Below are 18,735 nucleotides of genomic sequence, written 5' to 3' on the forward strand. Positions count from 1 at the left end.
TCGGCCCGATCCCCTGGCCGCATCTAATCGCGGGAATTACGGGAAACGGACGCGCCGCTTGCGGCCTGGCACCCGATAATCGCCGGACGATGATTCGGCACGCGGAAAAACAAGGCCGGAAACGGCGCTCGGAACTCCGGCGTCCTCCACGGAATCCGAAATCCGAGTCGTCGTCGTCGTCGACGGCTGGCGCGAGCTCGACGAACCGACTGGTTCCCGTAATTTATGCCGCGGTGAAATGGCTCGTCCATATGACCCGCGCGGCCGACAGTCTGCGAGAGCCAAGGCGTCGATTTTCATTTCTCGACCCGTCGTCGATCGCGCCGGAAAATCGCGCGACGATCCGCCGAAATTCGCGCCGGACTTTACGCACGTGTTTCTGCGAACGCCGAGAGGGAAGCAAAGACAAATTGTCGCGATTACGTCAAGCGCGATTAGCGCTGGGAACTGCAACGATAAGACGGGAGATAAGAAGTTATCCGGGTTAGATTTTACGTATCTCGACGATTTCAAACCACGTCGTTCCGCGGGCTAAATAATTAACGCGCTCGTAAATCTCCTGGGTTTCAACTTCTTCTCTGCCGCTTCTTCGAGGGTCGGTAGCAGGGTGGGAAGCGTCGCGGGAGTAGTTCATTTTGATTTGTCTTTTACCGCGAAACCGATTGTACTACTGGTGCAATTTAATTATGTTAAACTGGCTTAAATATCGTTTGAAATTGTGGGTCAATAAATAAATGTCTATTATACTTGTTTCGAGTTATACGTCGATAAATAGATGTCTGTTAAACTGTTTTAAATGATAAAATTCTAAATTATAAATCCATACATAAATGTCTATTGCATTGTTCTAATTTACAAGTCAATAAATAAATTTCTATTGTACTGTTCTAATTTATAAATCCATAAATAAATGTCTACTGTACTGTTCTAATTTATAAGTCAACAAATAAATGTCTATTGCACTGTTCTAACTCATAAATCAATAAATAAATGTCTACTGTACTGTTCTGATTTATAAGTCAATAAATAAATGTCTATTATACCGTTCTAATTCATAGGTCGATAAATAAATTTCTACCACACTGTTCTAATTCATAAATCAATAAATAAATGTCTATCGCACTGTCCTAAATTATAAGTCAACAAATAAATGTCTACTATATTATTCTAAATAATAAAACCATAAATAAACGTCTATTATACTGTCCTAAATTACAAGTCAATTACACAGCTTAACATAATCAACCCCCGGCTGTCACACGACCTGTCCGTAGCACGCGTGGAATACAATTTCCAAACAACTGTCACTCAGAAACAAGCAGTCCAATCGATACCCAAAAATTTGATAATACAATTCGAACATTCTAGAACATCGTTACCTTTATTAGAACTCGACATCTCGCTTCCAAGTATATTCAATTAATTTCGCGAATTTCGCTGTTTCGAAACGAAACGATGTCAGTCATTTTGACACAGTGCGACGATGCGTGTGCACGTATGTACGTATCTGTGTTAAATTGTAATATAATATAATTGTTTCTGTGAACAAAAATAGAATCAATAAAAATATTCTCGTGATTGGATTTAACCTCGGACCAAAAACTCTGCGTTCAGTGCCTTTGTTTGTCTCTGCGCCCTGAACCGCTATCGAGAGAGTTGGCCATTTGAAACAACTTTTTCCTTTACAAAAATTGTCTTCGAGGCACCATTAACGAGTTATTAACGAAAAACAGTCACCAATGAGAGGCGAGATCGGCTGGCGCGAACTGGGATATTTTTAGGAAGAGTAATCATAACATTTACAAAAAATCGATCTACACGGGCACCCCAATCTATCAGGAAATCCATCCTACTAGTCTCAGTAACTGGTCCAAAATTTTGCTATCGACCTAGGGGGACCAGTTACTGAGACTAGTGGGATGAATTTCCGAACAGATGACAAAAATCCCGAAAATGAATTCTACTAGTCTCAGTAACTGGTCCACCTAGGTCGATAGCAAGATTTTGGACCAGTTACTGAGACTAGTAGGATGGATTTCCGGACAGATGACAAAAATCCTGAAAATGAATTCTACTGGTCTCAGTAACTGGTCCACCTAGGTCGATAGCAAGATTTTGGACCAGTTACTGAGACTAGTAGGATGGATTTCCGGACAGATGACAAAAATCCCGAAAATGAATTCTACTAGTCTCAGTAACTGGTCCACCTAGGCCGATAACAAGATTTTGGACTAGTTACTGAGACTAGTAGAATACATTTTCGGGATTTTTGGGATCTGCCCGGAAATCCATCCTACTAGTCTCAGTAACTGGTCCCCCTAGGTCGATAGCAAAATTTTGGACCAGTTACTGAGACTAGTAGGATGGATTTCCTGATAGATTGGGGTGCCAGTGTAGATCGATTTTTTGTAAATGTTAAGATCACTCTTGCTAAAAATATCCCAGTTCCGCCCATTGGCACGGCTGCCTCGCGCCAGCCGATCTCGTCTCTCATTGGTCACTGTTTTTCGTTAATAACTCGTGAACAAAGCCACGGATTGCATTTTCGTTAAGGAAAAAGTTACTTCAAATGATCTCAGGAGCTCCCCATTTCCGGATTACGACACATTTTCAGGACACCCTGTAGACGCGTCGCTCCGGGAAATTTCCTCGAAATCGATGCGATCAGTCCTCGGCGTCGTCGAAGCAAGTGGCTTGCAGATCGGGGCACAGGAAGTGGGTGATGTTCCTCGGGCCGACCAACCCTTGCTGTCGCCGGGCACAGTCCGTCATCCAGAGTGCGACGGCGGTGACATGGTTGCTGCAGATGGGAGCTCCGATCCCCGGCACTTTGAACGCCGTAGGCAGCCGGCCCTCGCTTTGCTCCGTCTTCATCCTCTCGAGGAACTCGCCGAAGGGGTCTGGCGTCGGCGGCGTGGGTCCTCTCGAGGGCTCGCGCGCCGGCTCCAGACACTCGCAGATGCCCCGAAGAATGTTCTCGAGCCCGATTGGCACGTAATCGTCCACCTCGTCGAAGCTGATCAGGCTCGCCTCGCCCTCCGCAGCCCCGAACTCCGTGTACAGGCTGTCGTCCCTGTCCTCCGAGGCTTCGTAGTCCCCGGGAACATCCGCGAACGCGTCCTCGTCTTCTTCCGGTCGGCGATCGCCGGTCGGCGCGGACTTCGATCTGGCCAGCTTGATAGGCTGAGCGAGCGAAATTCGCAGCCGGCGGGCGGCTCGATTAATTTCCTCGTTCAATTCGCTGGATAAACACGGGCCGCCGGCGGCGCGGCGCGGCGCGGCGCGACGCGCGGTCGGAAAAGCGATTGGTCGATTCGGAAAAAACCGGGATTCAGAAGGAACGGCGGCGAGCAAACACCAAACTCGTTTCCACGGGGCAAATGAAAAGGGACCCGGTTTTTCCGAGCGGTCTCTCCACGGCACGGGGAAATCAGATATTCCATCTGCGCCGGCTTGTATCGCTCCGCTCGGCCTTAATTAAGTCGCGAAACTTTGATCGACCGGCTGCATTTTTCATGCGACCCGTTGTCGGGTCGCGTTCGCGGCCGCGCCCTTTCCCTTCGCTACCAACCTCCGTCCCGCTGGCCGAGGAGCCTTTCGGCTGGACCGACAGCATCTGGACTCCCTCGAGGGGCAAATCGTTCCCGTCGACCTCGGACGGCCTTTGATCGACCACGTCGTAGTCCTTCAGGATCGTCAACGCTCCCGAGGAGCCGGTCTCGCTCGACGACAGACGGCACGCGTCCGTTACCTGGTCCTCCTGCGTGCCCTAAATTTCGTTCCGCGCGAACGTAACAGGATTTCCTGTTCTCTGCTTAGGTAAACTGACCTAACTAACGTTTCTGATCAGCCAGAAAATCTTTAAATCGATCAAATCGCTTTTAAACAGGCAAGAAGTGATTGGAATTTCGTTTGGATTTCTACGAGGTATGGTATAGCAAATTCTCCCTAGTTGAAGCTCAGATTGTACGAGAGAATGGAGAAATTGTGAAGAGGAGATATGATTATAGGAGTCTTCTACGATTAGTCCATTCTTGTGTATAATCTGTGCGTCAATTAGGGAGAATTTACTTACCTTGCGGCTTGTTTTTATGGTTAACGATTTGGTCGAATTGATTGGCTCGTTTTTATAGTTATTGACTATATAATCGTTATATAAAATATATAATCAACTAGATCACATTTTCACCACGAATTATAAATACAGTAAATTTCCCTTAATTTATTGGTCGTTTTTATAGTTATTCACTATATAACCGTTACATAAAACATATAATCGAAATTAATTGAAATATATAATGGAATATATTTTTTTATTAGATTATTCCATTATATATTTCAATTAATTTCGATTATATATTATATATATTATATTATGTAACGGTTATATAGTCAACAACTCTATAAAAACGAGCCAATAAATTAGGGAGAATTTACTGTACTCCATAATTCGTGGTGAAAATGTGATCTGGCTAATTATATATTTTACTAACGATTATATAGTCAACAGCTATAAAAACGAGCCAATCAATTAGGGAGAATGTACTGTACTTCCATAATTCATGATACAAATTGGATCTGATTGATTCCACGGCTGGGAATAAGACGAAAATCAAGAACGACGAAATCACGTGGAAGGCTTCGTCGTCGAGGAAATCAAATTTAACTATATAAATGCATTATACATGCATTTTTAACGATAACTTGACTGCGGACAATTAGCTAAACTCTGTGAAAAATACACTGATCAGTTTAACTCGAATGCACTCTCGAAGCCGAATTAACGCGAAATTTAAAATAGTTCCTCCGATCCACGGTTTCTACATTTTACATGACCCGATGCATTTTTTATGCATGTGAAATTGTATATTGTGAACCGTGCAACAGTTGCGCTTTCAACGGCTCTTTAAATATAAACAAATTAGATCAATTAGATTATTTTCAGACGTGACATAACAATTTCTAACGGCGCCACGGAGTCGTCACTGGATTGCAAAGGGTTAATGCCCCGCGTTTAACGTGTTCTTAAATCGTGTTCCGATAGCAAGCGAGCCCTGCAAGCATTGTACCCTGTGGAAAACCGGTCGCCACGGCGGTCTGTAACGAAATCGGTAACATCGGTAACATAAATAACCGACTAACGATAAATATTAAGGAGGCGTGTACTCGGTTGACATATAAATTTAATCATCTCGAAAACTAAGTCGATTTCCGTCCTATTTCGAGCCGCGGAATCTACGCGACCCAATTCGCGCTGTGAATTATGAAACACCCTGTACAGAATATTCTATGTTCGCTTAACGGATTCAGTTGGAAAGCCGTGTACGAAGAAATCTGTTCCAGGCGTGCCAACGTTTCTACTTTTAAACGCATAAATATATTGGGTTGGCAACTAAGTAATTGCCGATTTGTTCAATGAAACAAAAAATTTTTCTTTACTTGGAACGGAGTTTAATCTGTAATGTATTTTCCATTTCGTTCGATGACCTTTTGCCGTCTCTCCGACAACTTGAAAATGCCACGCTCGTAGAAAGTCTGATCCTTTTCGGCCAAAAACTGAGTTAAGCGAGATTTTACAGCGTCATCGTCGTTAAAAGTTTTACCACGAAGGGAGTTGTCCAGGGATCGAAATAAGTGGTGATCCGATGGCGCGAGATCGGGGCTGTATGGTGGGTGTAACATCGATTCCCAATCAATATCCATGAATTTTTGCCGAGTGGACAAAGACGTGTGCGGCCTAGCATTGTCCTGCTGGAAAATGACACCTTTACGATCGACCGATTCTGGTCGCTTTTCCTTGACCGCTGCATTCAATTTGTCCAGTCGCTAACATTCGCGGATAATAAAAAATAACATAATAATAATAATAATAATTGTATAATATAACATTTACGGATATCATAAAAATGGGAGTGAGAGACATCTATAACTGAAATCGGCAATTACTTAGTTGCCAACCCAATAGTTCCCGCCGACAATGGCTCGCGCCCCGTCCGCGGAGGAAAGCACGCGGAGAATCAAAAGCGAGCGCACGCTCCTCCCCTGACATTATTGGCCCGGGATCTCCACGGGCTAAAGGTGCATACTTCTCGTTTGCGTGGGCGTGTACCCGCTTTTGGTCCTCCTACGCGGGCCCGCTCGATCCTCGCGGCCGCATTATTTTCTCGCTTCTTCGCGGCGCGGAACGAAACGACGAGCGGAGAGCGTGCCTGGTACTGCATGCTCTCTCGATCATCGTCGAAAAGGCTTCCGTCATTACTCGGGAAATTCTGTGCTCGCCGATAGAGGCATCCCTTCTTTTGCAACCAACGATGCGTTAAACGGATCTCTAGGTTCACGGAGCACCGAAAGTAACTGGCATTTTTCTTTGGTTTAAAGCGTCTGCGATTTTTATCGTGATGCACGCTGTAATGGTATTTTGACGCGATGATTCGGGATCGATTTAAGAATCGATCTTTGACGGTGCGATTCAAGATCGATTTAAGAATCGATCTTTGACGTTGCGATTCAAAAACGATCCAAAACTCGATCTTTGACGTTACGATTCAGAATCGATTCAAGAATCGCGGCGATTTAGAATCGATTTAAGAATCGATTCAATAATCGATCTTTGATATTGCGATTCAGAATCGGTCCAATAATCGATCTTTGATATTGCGATTCAGAATCGATTCAAGAATCGATCTTCGACTTTACGATTCAGGATCGATTGAAGAATCGATTCAACAATCGATCTTCGACGTTACGATTCAGGATCGATTGAAAAATCGATTCAAGAATCGATCTTCGAAGAGATTGCGATTCAGTATCGATTTAAGACTCGATCTTTGATGTTGCGATCCAAGATCGTTCCAAGAATCGATCTTTGGAGACGTTGTGATTCAGAATCGATCTTCGACATTGTGATTCAGAATCGATCTTTGACATTGCGACTCAGAATCGAGTTTTGATATTGCGATTCAGGATCGATCGAAGAATCGATCTTCGACGTTGCGGTCCAAGATCGTTCCAAGAATCCATCTTTGAAGACGTCGCGATTCAGAATCGCTCTTTCACGTAGCTCTTTCACGAAATCGATTCAAGAATCGATCTTCGACACTGCGATTCAGAGTCGATCGCGACCCGCGCCGTTCCGCAATCGACTGCGCCACGAGCTTATAGAATCGACTCATTTTTCGGACAATTTGCGTTCGACCACGATTAATGGAACGGAAAAGGTTTCGAGCAAACTCGAACGCTCGGACCGCCGTCTCGCCCCCCCCCCCCGCTCAGGCGGCCGACGATAACCAAATATAATTTCGTTAATAACGCACCGGTGCAAATGGAATCGCGCGCAATCGAAACGGTAACCCGGGAAATAATTAGTGTACGCGCGCCGGGCGCGGAGTTCCCATCGTCGAAACGAGCCCCGCAAATTTACAGAACGCCGTCGCGCGGCGCGGCGCGTTTCGCCGGTGAAATCGCTGGGTCAGAGCTATCGGGATCGATCCAACCCCGATTGGTTTCTATGGCGGGGCAGAGTCGTCGTCACTGGCCCGACGATTGCCGCTTTCGGGGCTGCCCTTTTTTTTCTCCACCGATGTTAAAGGTGGGCGCGCGATCTTTCCCCTGTGCACGCATCCGACCTGTGCACGTCCACGTGGTCCTTTTATCATATTATTGGGTTGACAACTAAGTAATTGCCGATTTCAGTTATAGATGTCTCTCACTCCCATTTTAATGATATCCGTAAATGTTATATTATAAAATTATTATTATTATTATGTTATTTTTTATTATCCGTGAATGTTAGCGACTGGACAAATTGAATGCAGCGGTCAAGGAAAAGCGACCAGAATCGGTCGATCGTAAAGGTGTCATTTTCCAGCAGGACAATGCTAGGCCGCACACGTCTTTGTCCACTCGGCAAAAATTCATGGATATTGATTGGGAATCGATGTTACACCCACCATACAGCCCCGATCTCGCGCCATCGGATCACCACTTATTTGGATCCCTGGACAACTCCCTTCGTGGTAAAACTTTTAACGACGACGACGCTGTAAAATCTCGCTTAACTCAGTTTTCGGCCGAAAAGGATCAGACTTTCTACGAGCGTGGAATTTTCAAGTTGTCGGAGAGATGGCAAAAGGTCATCGAACGAAATGGAAAATACATTACAGATTAAACTCCGTTCCAAGTAAAGAAAAATTTTTTATTTCATCGAACAAATCGGCAATTACTTAGTTGCCAACCCAATACATCGGGATTTCAGGTATGCATTCCGTGCGGCCGTTTCAGGTACATTCCGTGTTCCGTGCGGAACTCTGCTATCGCACCTCCTCTCGCTCCTCCTCGTCGACGTCGCCGCACGTGACACGGTACAGGCTCGAGCGGGACGTGGCGGTGGTGTCCTCGGAAGCGGAAGTCGGTCCACGCGGCTCAAGAATCTCCTCGGTCGCCTCTCTGGTGCACGTGCAGGGCAGCGCGCCGCTGCAGTCCAGCTCCGACAGATACGCGTACAGCCGCAGGAACACCGGCAACGGTATCATCGCCGATCCGCCTTCTGGCTCTTCCGTCAGCAATTCGCACACGTATATCATCGTTTCGGATAGGTTCTGCGCGGCACAAAGGGGGCGCCGCCCCGTGAATCGCCGCGAATTGTAGCCCCGGCAACAATGGCCGGTGATTAATTTCATTCAACCGGCTAACGATGATTCATCGATTCGCATTAAAGAGTCCGCGAATTAAATACAACCCTCCCTCACTCCCGAATCCGCCGACGGTTATGTATCTTCGACCGGCTACCGGACAATGCGCGGGCTAAAACCTCCTTGGTTCCGGCTACCGAAAATCAATCGGCGAAAGTTTTATTACGCCATTGTGCGACGATTCCGGCGGCCTCGGGGGCGAAACGACGGCGACGTTTCCGTCCGTCGATGTCGCCGACGATCGTCCTGTCTTTCGATTCCTTTTTTCTCAATTCCGCCGTGATTCGTCCGGTATTTTTCGTCGGTATTTTGTGCATTTATTAAGGTTATTCGCGCGTTGTTTGTTATGCACGCGTGTTACGTCGCGACAACCCCCTTAGGGGTTGCACGTGACGCGGAGGCGGTATTCAAGGGGGATGATGAGCAACCCGGTGATTCGAAAAGTTCTGGAACTTTCGGGATACGTGGAGATAAGATATTTATTAGGCAATTTATTTTTCCCGCGTAAATTCGTTGGAAGGGGTGGCAGTTAACCCCCGAACGCTCGGGGCTGCTTCTTATTTCATCGCTGTAATTTGCAGGCTGCGCGAGACAGAAGGACAGTCCTCGTGCAAGAGTTGTTCTTCTTTCGTCGAAATCGCATCGCGTGGATGCGTCAATTGTTCGAACAATTGGAGAAAGTTGTAAACAAATAATTGATGCTGCTCGTGATGCCACGTGACAAATTCGAACAAACGAAGTAACTTTTGTTTGGAGAGTCTTTTCGTTCGGTTTGCGAATTGCGGCAATAAAATCGAAAATGATCGGATACTTTTTGGGGGTAATTTGCACCCCTTGAAGCGAATTTACGCAAGACAAATTCACGCGAAGATATCAAATGCACGATATATTAGGGCTGGCTAAATCAATATGTGCACGCTTTAAATATCCTAAAAGTTTCGGAATCTTTGGAATTTCCGGGTTGATTATCGCGCCGTGTCGGTAGCGTGAGACCGCGCGGGGGGAGGGTGTATCCGGTTATCTAATCTTGTCCTCGTTACGTGCCAATGATAGAAGACACGGGTGTCGGGCCGAAATCTATCGCGTCCTCCTAAAAAATTTGTAGCCGCCGAGTGGCACAAAAGCTAAAAGCGAAACTCGTCGAGGATCCCGCAAAGAGAAAAATCGTGGTCTCCCTTCGAGGTGGATTATGCTAATACCCGCGGACCGATAAAAAGAGGAGCGCCTCTGCGATCGATCACCGCTGCGTGGCCCGTGCCACCGGCGAATCGATTAACGACTCGTCTAAAAATATCGTTTATACGGACTCGATGAAGATCACGCGCGGAGGGTGCTGAGAGGAAGAGAGAAAGGGAGAAAGGGAGAGAGAGAGAGAGAGGGAGGTAGAGCAAGAGAGAGCGCGAGAGAGGGAGAGAGCGAGAGAGCGCGAGAGCGAAAGAGAGCGAGAGGGAGAGCGCGAGAGAGAGAGCACGAGTGCGAGAGAGAGTACAAGAGAGAGCGCGAGAGCGAGATAGAGCAAGAGAGAGAGAGAGAGAGAGAGAGAGCGAGCGAGAGCAAAAGAGAGCAAGAGAGAGCGCGAGAGCGAGAGAGAGCAAGAGAGAGAGAGAGAGAGAGAGAGCGAAAGAGAGCAAGAGAGAGAGAGCGCGAGAGCGAAAGAGAGCAAGAGAGAGCGCGCAAGGGCGCGAGAGAGAGCAAGAGCGAGGGAGAGAGAGAGAAAGGGGAAAAGCTCGGGAGAAAAGGAGAGATAGGGGGGCCATATTGCAGGCTGCGGCTCTATTTTAGGTATTCCACGAGAGAATGTCGCGAGCGCGCTTCTATTCTCGGGCCAGACGGCTTACCTTGCCCAAGAATCCGCAGGCGATCGCGAGGAATTTGAAAAAGTCACACTCTCTCTCGGACGTTAGTTGGCCGACCAGCAGGATCTGGTAGAGGCTATACTCCGGAAGGGCTATGCCCTGCCATTTTTCCAGCAGCGCCACCATGCCGACCGTCTCGATGGGACCGAACGTGTTCAAAAGGGTCCTCAGGTACCCAGGTGTGATACTCGTCGGATGGACAAACGGCGGGTACTCCAGTCTTTTCTAAGGAAATACCAGGATGACTCTCTCACTCTCTCTCTCTCTCTCTCTCTCTCTCTCTCTCTCTCTCTCTCTCTCTCTGTTCTCGACGGATTCTTTTCTCCACCACCCATCCCTTCGAACAGTTCCCTTTGACACATTTGTCTCTCTACGGTTCGCTTTCTGAAAGCTTCGCGAGCGGTCAACCAACCGATTCGAAATCGAATCATTCTGCTTTCATCGTCTATGAATATTCCGCGATAGGGCAAAGTTGCCTAATACGAGGACCTCTCGCATGATGTCCTGTGTCGTATCGATGCTTCTCCGTTGCGAGTTAACGGATGTCTCTCTCTCTCTCTCTCTCTCTCTCTCTCTCTCTCTCTCTCTCTCTTTGGTCGTCTGGTCCGCTTGTCGACGTCCAGAACTGTCCAGCGTCGTGAGAACCATATATTTGTCGAATACGTTGCGATAAGTTTTTGAAGAAGTTCGATTATATTATAAATATCTTGAAAGTGACAAGTGCAGAATTTTTTTCGTAAATACTATCGCATAGCGCATTCAATAAAGTTTCAGATTGCCAAATTTGATACGTCCAACGTGTTAAAAAAGAGGCAAAGTAAACGAATTTCCCGGGAAAGCCAAACTGGGTCTCGTATCACGATGCCATTTTCCGAGATTTTTATATTTTATATTGTACATATATATTTTAAATATATATTTTTTAATATAATTTTATAATATATATTTTAGTATTTAAATGTAACGTAAAAATGAAAAAAAAAATGGGTCTCATTTTAGGCACCTTCGCCCTGTTCCAGCGCGTCGCGCGACGCTAATAAAAGTGCGCGCGGTATTAATTCATAGCGGCGATCGCATATTCGCGAATCATTCAAATATTGAACGTTCTCTATCGGCCGACGGAATTTTATTGGTCAGCGACCATAGTCCGGCGTCCTCGTTCTATCGAAAATATAGAAACATATCCGCTAATATATGCGTTTATTTAAAATGTAGAGATTGGAAGAGAGGATCACGGACGGACCCGATATTGCTCGACCATGCTCGGCCATTAATTTTAGTTTATGGGTCACGTTTCGAGCACCTGCACCTCTCGCCCTGCGGTCCCGGCCAGGCTCCGTATTTGCTTATCTGTCCAGTCTTTTCGGAATACAAAAGACAACCGATAATAATAATCGTAACCATAATAATAAAAATAATCATAATCATAATCATAACCATAACCATAACCATAACCATAATCATAATCATAATAATGATAATAATAAATAATGATAATGATAATGGTAATGATATAAATAATCATAATCATCAAGTCATCATCATTATAATCATTGTCATAAAAATAATAATACACAGGCAGACACAACAATACCAACAAAATCCTACACACAGCACTAACAAATAAACACGACTTAGGAACGCTATACGACCATACTACAAAAGAACACCCCCTAAGATAATAGAAAGTAACACACATAAAATATACCGGCACAAATCCACCCTCACTGACGAAACAATTACAATCGATAGACCAGATACCATATTTACAGACAAAATAAACGGTACCAAATTTACCATTGACATATGTACAAAAACAATAAAAAATATACAGAAAAGGGTAGAAAAATATACTCCACTAGCACAAGAAATAAAAAGAATATGGCACCAGGAAGAAGTGACAATAATACCATTCTGAAAAATCGCGAGAATAATAATAATTATAATAATAAAATAATTATTATTATTATAATAATTGTAACAATAATAATAATAATTGTAATTGTAGTAATAATTATTATTATGATAATAATTGTAACAATAATAATAATAATTGTAATTGTAGTAATAATTATTATTATGATAATAATTGTAACAATAATAATAATAATTGTAATTGTAGTAATAATTATTATTATGATAATAATTGTAACAATAATAATAATAATTGTAATTGTAGTAATAATTATTATTATGATAATAATTGTAACAATAATAATAATAATTGTAATTGTAGTAATAATTATAATAATTATAAAACGATAATAATAAAAATAATAATAATAATAGTAATAACGACAAGGAGTCACGGTCGCCGGTCGATGATTGGCGTAAGAGTCTGGTCAAGGGCATCATCACCGGCCCGGCGTCGTCACGGTGCCGGGAACAGTCCTCGGCCGGCGCCGGTTCTTTATTAACAAAATTATAAAAGCGGCAGCTGGTCGAGTGCGATGCGAATCGATCGTTCGTTCTCGGGAAAAACGGAAGGGCACGGGTTCGTGGCCCGACGGCGGATCGCGTGCCGCGATTTTATGGATTCAGAATTTGTTCCCGACTAAATTCCCGAGCGAAGGAACGAGCGTCGGTAGTAACGTAGAGTCGGTTAACGGCCGCGATATTCGACGTCTCGTCGGGTTTTAGTGCCGACGTCAGGAACGAATCCGGCGCGACGGGGACGCGGCCGGAATAAAAATACCGACGGGCCGATATCGTCGGGAGCGGGTAAATCTCCGAGTACGTACGATAATGTCTCCCTAACTGACGCTCAGATTGACCACAGAAATGGGCAATTTGGGAAGAGAAGATGCGATTGTTCGAGCATTGCGGTACGTTTTTATAGTCACGAATTGCCAACGATTATAAAAACGAGCTTCAAGGCTCGAATAATCGTGTCCTCACTTCCCAAATCTGAGCGTCAGTAAGGGAGACATTGCTGTACAGTAATGTCTCTCCAATTGACGCCCAGATTGCGCACAAAAATGGACAATTTGGGAGGAGAAGATACAACTATTCGAGCCTTGCGGTTTATTTTTATAGTTATAAATTGTCCACAATTATAAGAACGAGCTTCAAGGCTCGAATAATCGTGTCCCCTCTTCCCAAATCTGAGCGTCAGTAAGGGAGACATTACTGTACAGTAATGTCTTTCCAATTGACGCCCAGATTGCGCACAAAAATGGACAATTTGGGAGGAGAAGATACAACTATTCGAGCCTTGCGGTTTATTTTTATAGTTATAAATTGTCCACAATTATAAGAACGAGCTTCAAGGCTCGAATAATCGTGTCCCCTCTTCCCAAATCTGAGCGTCGGTAAGGGAGACATTACTGTACAGTAATGTCTTTCCAATTGACGCCCAGATTGCGCACAAAAATGGACAATTTGGGAGGAGAAGATACAACTATTCGAGCCTTGCGGTTTATTTTTATAGTTATAAATTGTCCACAATTATAAGAACGAGCTTCAAGGCTCGAATAATCGTGTCCCCTCTTCCCAAATCTGAGCGTCGGTAAGGGAGACATTGCTGTACAGTAATGTCTCTCCAATTGACGCCCAGATTGCGCACAAAAATGGACAATTTGGGAGGAGAAGATACAACTATTCGAGCCTTGCGGTTTATTTTTATAGTTATATATTGCCCACAATTATAAGAACGAGTTTCAAGGCTCGAATAATCGTGTCCCCTCTTCCAAAACCTGAGCGTCAGTAAGGGAGACATTGCTGTACAGTAATGTCTCTCCAATTGACGTCCAGATTGCGCACAAAAGTGGACAATTTGAGAGGAGAAGATACAACTATTCGAGCCTTGCGGTTTATTTTTATAGTTATAAATTGTCCACAATTATAAGAACGAGCTTCAAGGCTCGAATAATCGTGTCCCCTCTTCCCAAATCTGAGCGTCAGTAAGGAAGACATTGCTGTACAGTAATGTCTCTCCAATTGACGCCCAGATTGCGCACAAAAATGGACAATTTGCGAAGAGGAGATACGAGTATTCGAGCCTCGCGGCTCGTATAATATAAAAATAACCTTGACCCCTCTTCCAAAATTGTCCATTTTCGTGTACAATCTGAGCGTCAGTAAGAGAGACATTGCTGTATTGTGTGAGCGCCGGGTCACGGACACCGTTCTTCTCGCAGCCTCGAGAGTCCTTGTCTCTCGCGAACAAACGAAAAATCTTGTCCGGCGCTAGGAGAGAAATAGGAGGATCCCATCCGATAGTTCAAGGCTCCGCGGCCCGGTTGCGTTATACGTATTCTCGCAGCAGCGGGTCATGGACGCGGAGCGTCGTTTATTATGCATCGGCGGGGACGATAGAAAACAGAGGACAACGGAGAAAGAGAGGCGGCGGCGCGGCGGCCGCCGCTTCGGCCGGCGCGGTCGGCCGAATTAATTTATAGCGACGGGCCGGATTAACCGATTTAATCGTTCCACGGTATTTCGGCCCATTAACCGAACTCTGCGGTCGAATCTTTCGATTGGTCCCGATGGGAATTGATAGCGTTAGAGAACCCGCTGCGCTCGCGAAAATTCAGTAACTCTGCCTCTTCCCCCCGCCCCTCTCTCGCTATCTCTCTATCTATCTACCCATCTCTTTGTCTCTGTCTCTCTCTCCTGATCACTCTATCTGTTTCTATCGCAGAGTTAGCTTAAACTTTTACGATAGGAATCGACTGATCGCCCCCGATACGATTAGACGAGCTCAAAGATGTAAGCCGAACGGCCAGTCCTGTTAATTCCACTCGGATAATTAAATTCCCCCGGTCGGATTGATTTACCTATCTATCCACTTAATTACGAAGCGGTCCGCGCAAGGAATGTACGTGTATATGTGTATATACGTATATATAGGTGGCACAATGGAGGCAATGAAAAAAGATTACGTTTAACGACGCCACTCGAGCCGAAACGAGCGCCGGCTGAAACCGACTTTAATCAACCCTTTGTAAGATAATGGGGATGCGGAAGGGACACGCCGGGGCTCCGTTCAAACTCGCTTTTACTCGCTTCTACTCGCTTCTACTCGCCTCGCCTCGAGCGAAACCAAGACACCGCGCGGGTGCGACTTTCGAGACTTTCAAGATCGAGCCGGCCGTTTTCCTTCCACGACTCGCCGCTATTTTCCGAAGTATTTTCCATTCGAATGGAAATCCAGTTTAGCCGCTTTCATCTCTGAACCGGAGGGGATCGTTCTGCAATTTCTGTCTCGAGGATACCCGGTCTGCCGGGCCCTTATTAACCCTTTGAGGGTCGAGCGTCGACGTATCGGCGACAACGGCGAGACCGACCGCGCGCGTCTCATCCAAGAAGTTGCCGGCACGTATAAATTCGACGATGGCAGCACGACGAAAGATAACGATGCGTTCCATCGATCGTTCCGCGTTATTTAAGCGTTCGGTAAGCAACCTAGTTCTCCGCGGAAAACAGCGAAGTCCGTCGCGAGCGGTTGTTAAAACTTCGGCGACGACGAGTCTGTCGGCGCGTCGGCGACGGTGTCGAGGCTGCGCTGCTTATTTCGGAAGAGCCGCGAGCAGATCGTTCGATTGTTTTAATAATGGTAATATGTAATGGTAATTTATTACCGGTGAACAAACCGTTGACACGGAAACGAAAGAAAAATGTGAAGAACGTCGAGGAACGAACGGGAAGAGATTTTATGTAGCCGTTGCACGAGTTCGATGAATTAATTGTGTGCGATAAGTCGATTATGCACGCGACGAACGTTCAGGACGCGCTGCTCGCTTTTTCCAATATTTAGCCCTTTGCACTCGACGCTATTTCAAACACTATTATCCCTATTATTATTATTATTATTATTATTATTATTATTATTATTATTATTATTATTATTATTATTAATATTATTATTAGACCGTGGATTTGTATGCAAAATGAACATTGTTTTCTCGTCAATTGCAAGATATACAAACTAAATAGCAAGTTCTTTCCTTTTTTAATAACTTTTAACAGGTTGGTACATCGATATCTTTTAATTTTCTCAATGCATCCGCCATCTTAAATCGCGACTATTCAATCTTGCCACGAACGCAGAAAATCCGCGATCTAATTATCGCTACACTGCGGATTTTATGCACTTAATTTTACGCACAAAAATGGATAGGCCGAATACAAAGCTAACAAGACATTGGACGACATTTTCGCATCATTTTCAATGTATCACGACTGTTAAAAAAGAAAAGACATCTCCATTTAATTCACGCTGCTTGCGATTAACTTAGATCATTTTCTATTTTGCAACAAAGATCCACGGTCTAGCCCCGTTTACTCGGCAAACAAATTAAAATTAAAAGTTAAATAACCTAGTTCCCCGAAGAGGACGGTCTCGGCAATTAAAAAAAGGAACACCCCAAAAGGGGTTGATTCTGGCGACAAGTCGCACGGGCGAGCCGAGAGGCGCAGGTTACAATGATATAATTGTATAATTAAGTGGTATAATTAATTTTGACGTGTCCGGAGTCTCGGTCGGGGGTTGTACTTTGACGGGAGGCAGCTCGCCGTTGGCCAGCGCCCGGAAGTAGGCGCAGGTCCATCGGAGAAGGTCGTAGGGCTGCGTGCGGATCGCCGCTTTCATGTACAGCCTCAGAATGTCCGGGAAGGTCGGCGGGATCTTGATCTGCTCGGCGCAGAAAAGCGCGTCGTCCGACATGTTTGACGGGCAGGGAAGTCGACCGGCAACGCGACTCGATCGCGTATCGATGTCTCGCGCGAACTCGAAAGTCATTAACGTCGCGACGGCGATCCTTCCGACTTCGGACAGACTTCCGTTAATTCCGGCTCTTCGATGCTCGACCGCTGATGTTTTTCGACTGCTCGCGCCGGCCCGACCCGGCCCGGTCTCCCTCGGGACGCTTTTTCCGAGGGCTCGCCGAGCGAGCTCGCGCCAAAAAGTCTGCTCGGACGGCGGACACGTTTTACGCTTCCTCGAGCGCGCCGAATTACTCTCGCCCCGCCGACGGGACCCATTCGTCCCCGCGAACCTGTCGAAAAATCCCCGTCGGACACCCTCGCCGGCTCGTTTTAATTGCCGTGATTCCTGCGCCCGGAAGAGGCTTCGTCGGGCTCCGCTTCGCTCCTCCTCCTCCTCCTCCCAAGCTTCTCCCTAGAAATTCGCCAACAAGTAGCCGCGTTCTCGCGCACCCAACGTTAATTATATCTGCCGGGCTAACGGCGGCCGGTGCCGCGAACCGGCTGTCGCAACACTCGGATGCAACACTTGTTGAACCCCTCGTTACACGATTTTTGTCGCGCTCCCTCGATACGATGCATGGCGACGCGTCCGAACCGATGAACTTCCGAGACGGAAATCGGATGAAGCGATGATGGTGTTTTTACCGCGACTGCGAGATCAGAGGAAAGATATTTTCGTTCGACTTATATTCCTGACTAATTAACTTGGACAATGAAGGTTATGTTAAGCTTATGTCAAGGTTATTTTATATATGATATTTTATATGTAATAAATTATATATAATATGTTTTATATAGTAATAATAAACTCCTGCTCGATTCTTTGAACATTCTGCTGCTAAATATGATTATATTATATTATATATAATAATGTAATATATATTACATTATTATTATATTTTAATATTATATTAATATAATAATATTATAATATAATTATTATATTAATATAATATATTATAATAATATAATATATTATAATAATAATAAACTCCTGCTTAATACTTTGAACATTCTGCTGCTAAATATGATTATATTATATTGTATATAATAATGTAATATATATTACATTATTATTATATTTTAATATTATATTAATATAATAATATTATAATATTATAATATAATTATTATATTAACATAATATATAATAATAATAAACACCTGCTCAATTCTTTGAACATTCTGCTGCTAAATATGATTATATTATATTTGATATTAATATAATATATTATATTTTAACACATTACGCACATAGTTTCGAATAGACACGAAGCAGTGACTTTTCTGAATTTTATTCTCCAATTCCCGATGAGAGATTGAAAGCCGATCCCGCGCGAATGAAAAGGTCGCAAAGTTCGATAAATAAAAGAGTATCTTGATCCATCGCGATTTCCCTTGGAATAATTCGGTGTTGGCCGAGATCCTGGACCGACGGGCAACGTCATAGTGTACCGACGGTGGTATATTATTTATTATTT

The 18,735-nt window shown here is 44.7% G+C and overlaps 2 protein-coding genes across 2 annotated transcripts in view; both read right to left on the minus strand.

Moving 5' to 3' along the window:
* The window catches only part of dtn (transmembrane protein 132C dtn), a 144,092-nt gene that overhangs the window by 52,558 nt on the left and 72,799 nt on the right, over positions 1–18,735 (minus strand). The window lies entirely within an intron of this gene.
* Positions 10,421–17,953, minus strand: LOC117222590 (ropporin-1-like protein). The gene is made up of 2 exons (XM_033474363.2): positions 17,043–17,953; positions 10,421–10,771 (listed from the first exon to the last, which is right to left on the minus strand). The coding sequence occupies exons 1-2, from the start codon at positions 17,286–17,288 to the stop codon at positions 10,505–10,507; spliced, it is 513 nt and encodes a 170-aa protein (XP_033330254.2). The 5' UTR covers positions 17,289–17,953; the 3' UTR covers positions 10,421–10,504.

The sequence above is a fragment of the Megalopta genalis genome, chromosome 4, assembly GCF_051020955.1.
Source record: "Megalopta genalis isolate 19385.01 chromosome 4, iyMegGena1_principal, whole genome shotgun sequence".
Classification (NCBI taxonomy): Eukaryota; Metazoa; Arthropoda; class Insecta; order Hymenoptera; family Halictidae; genus Megalopta; species Megalopta genalis.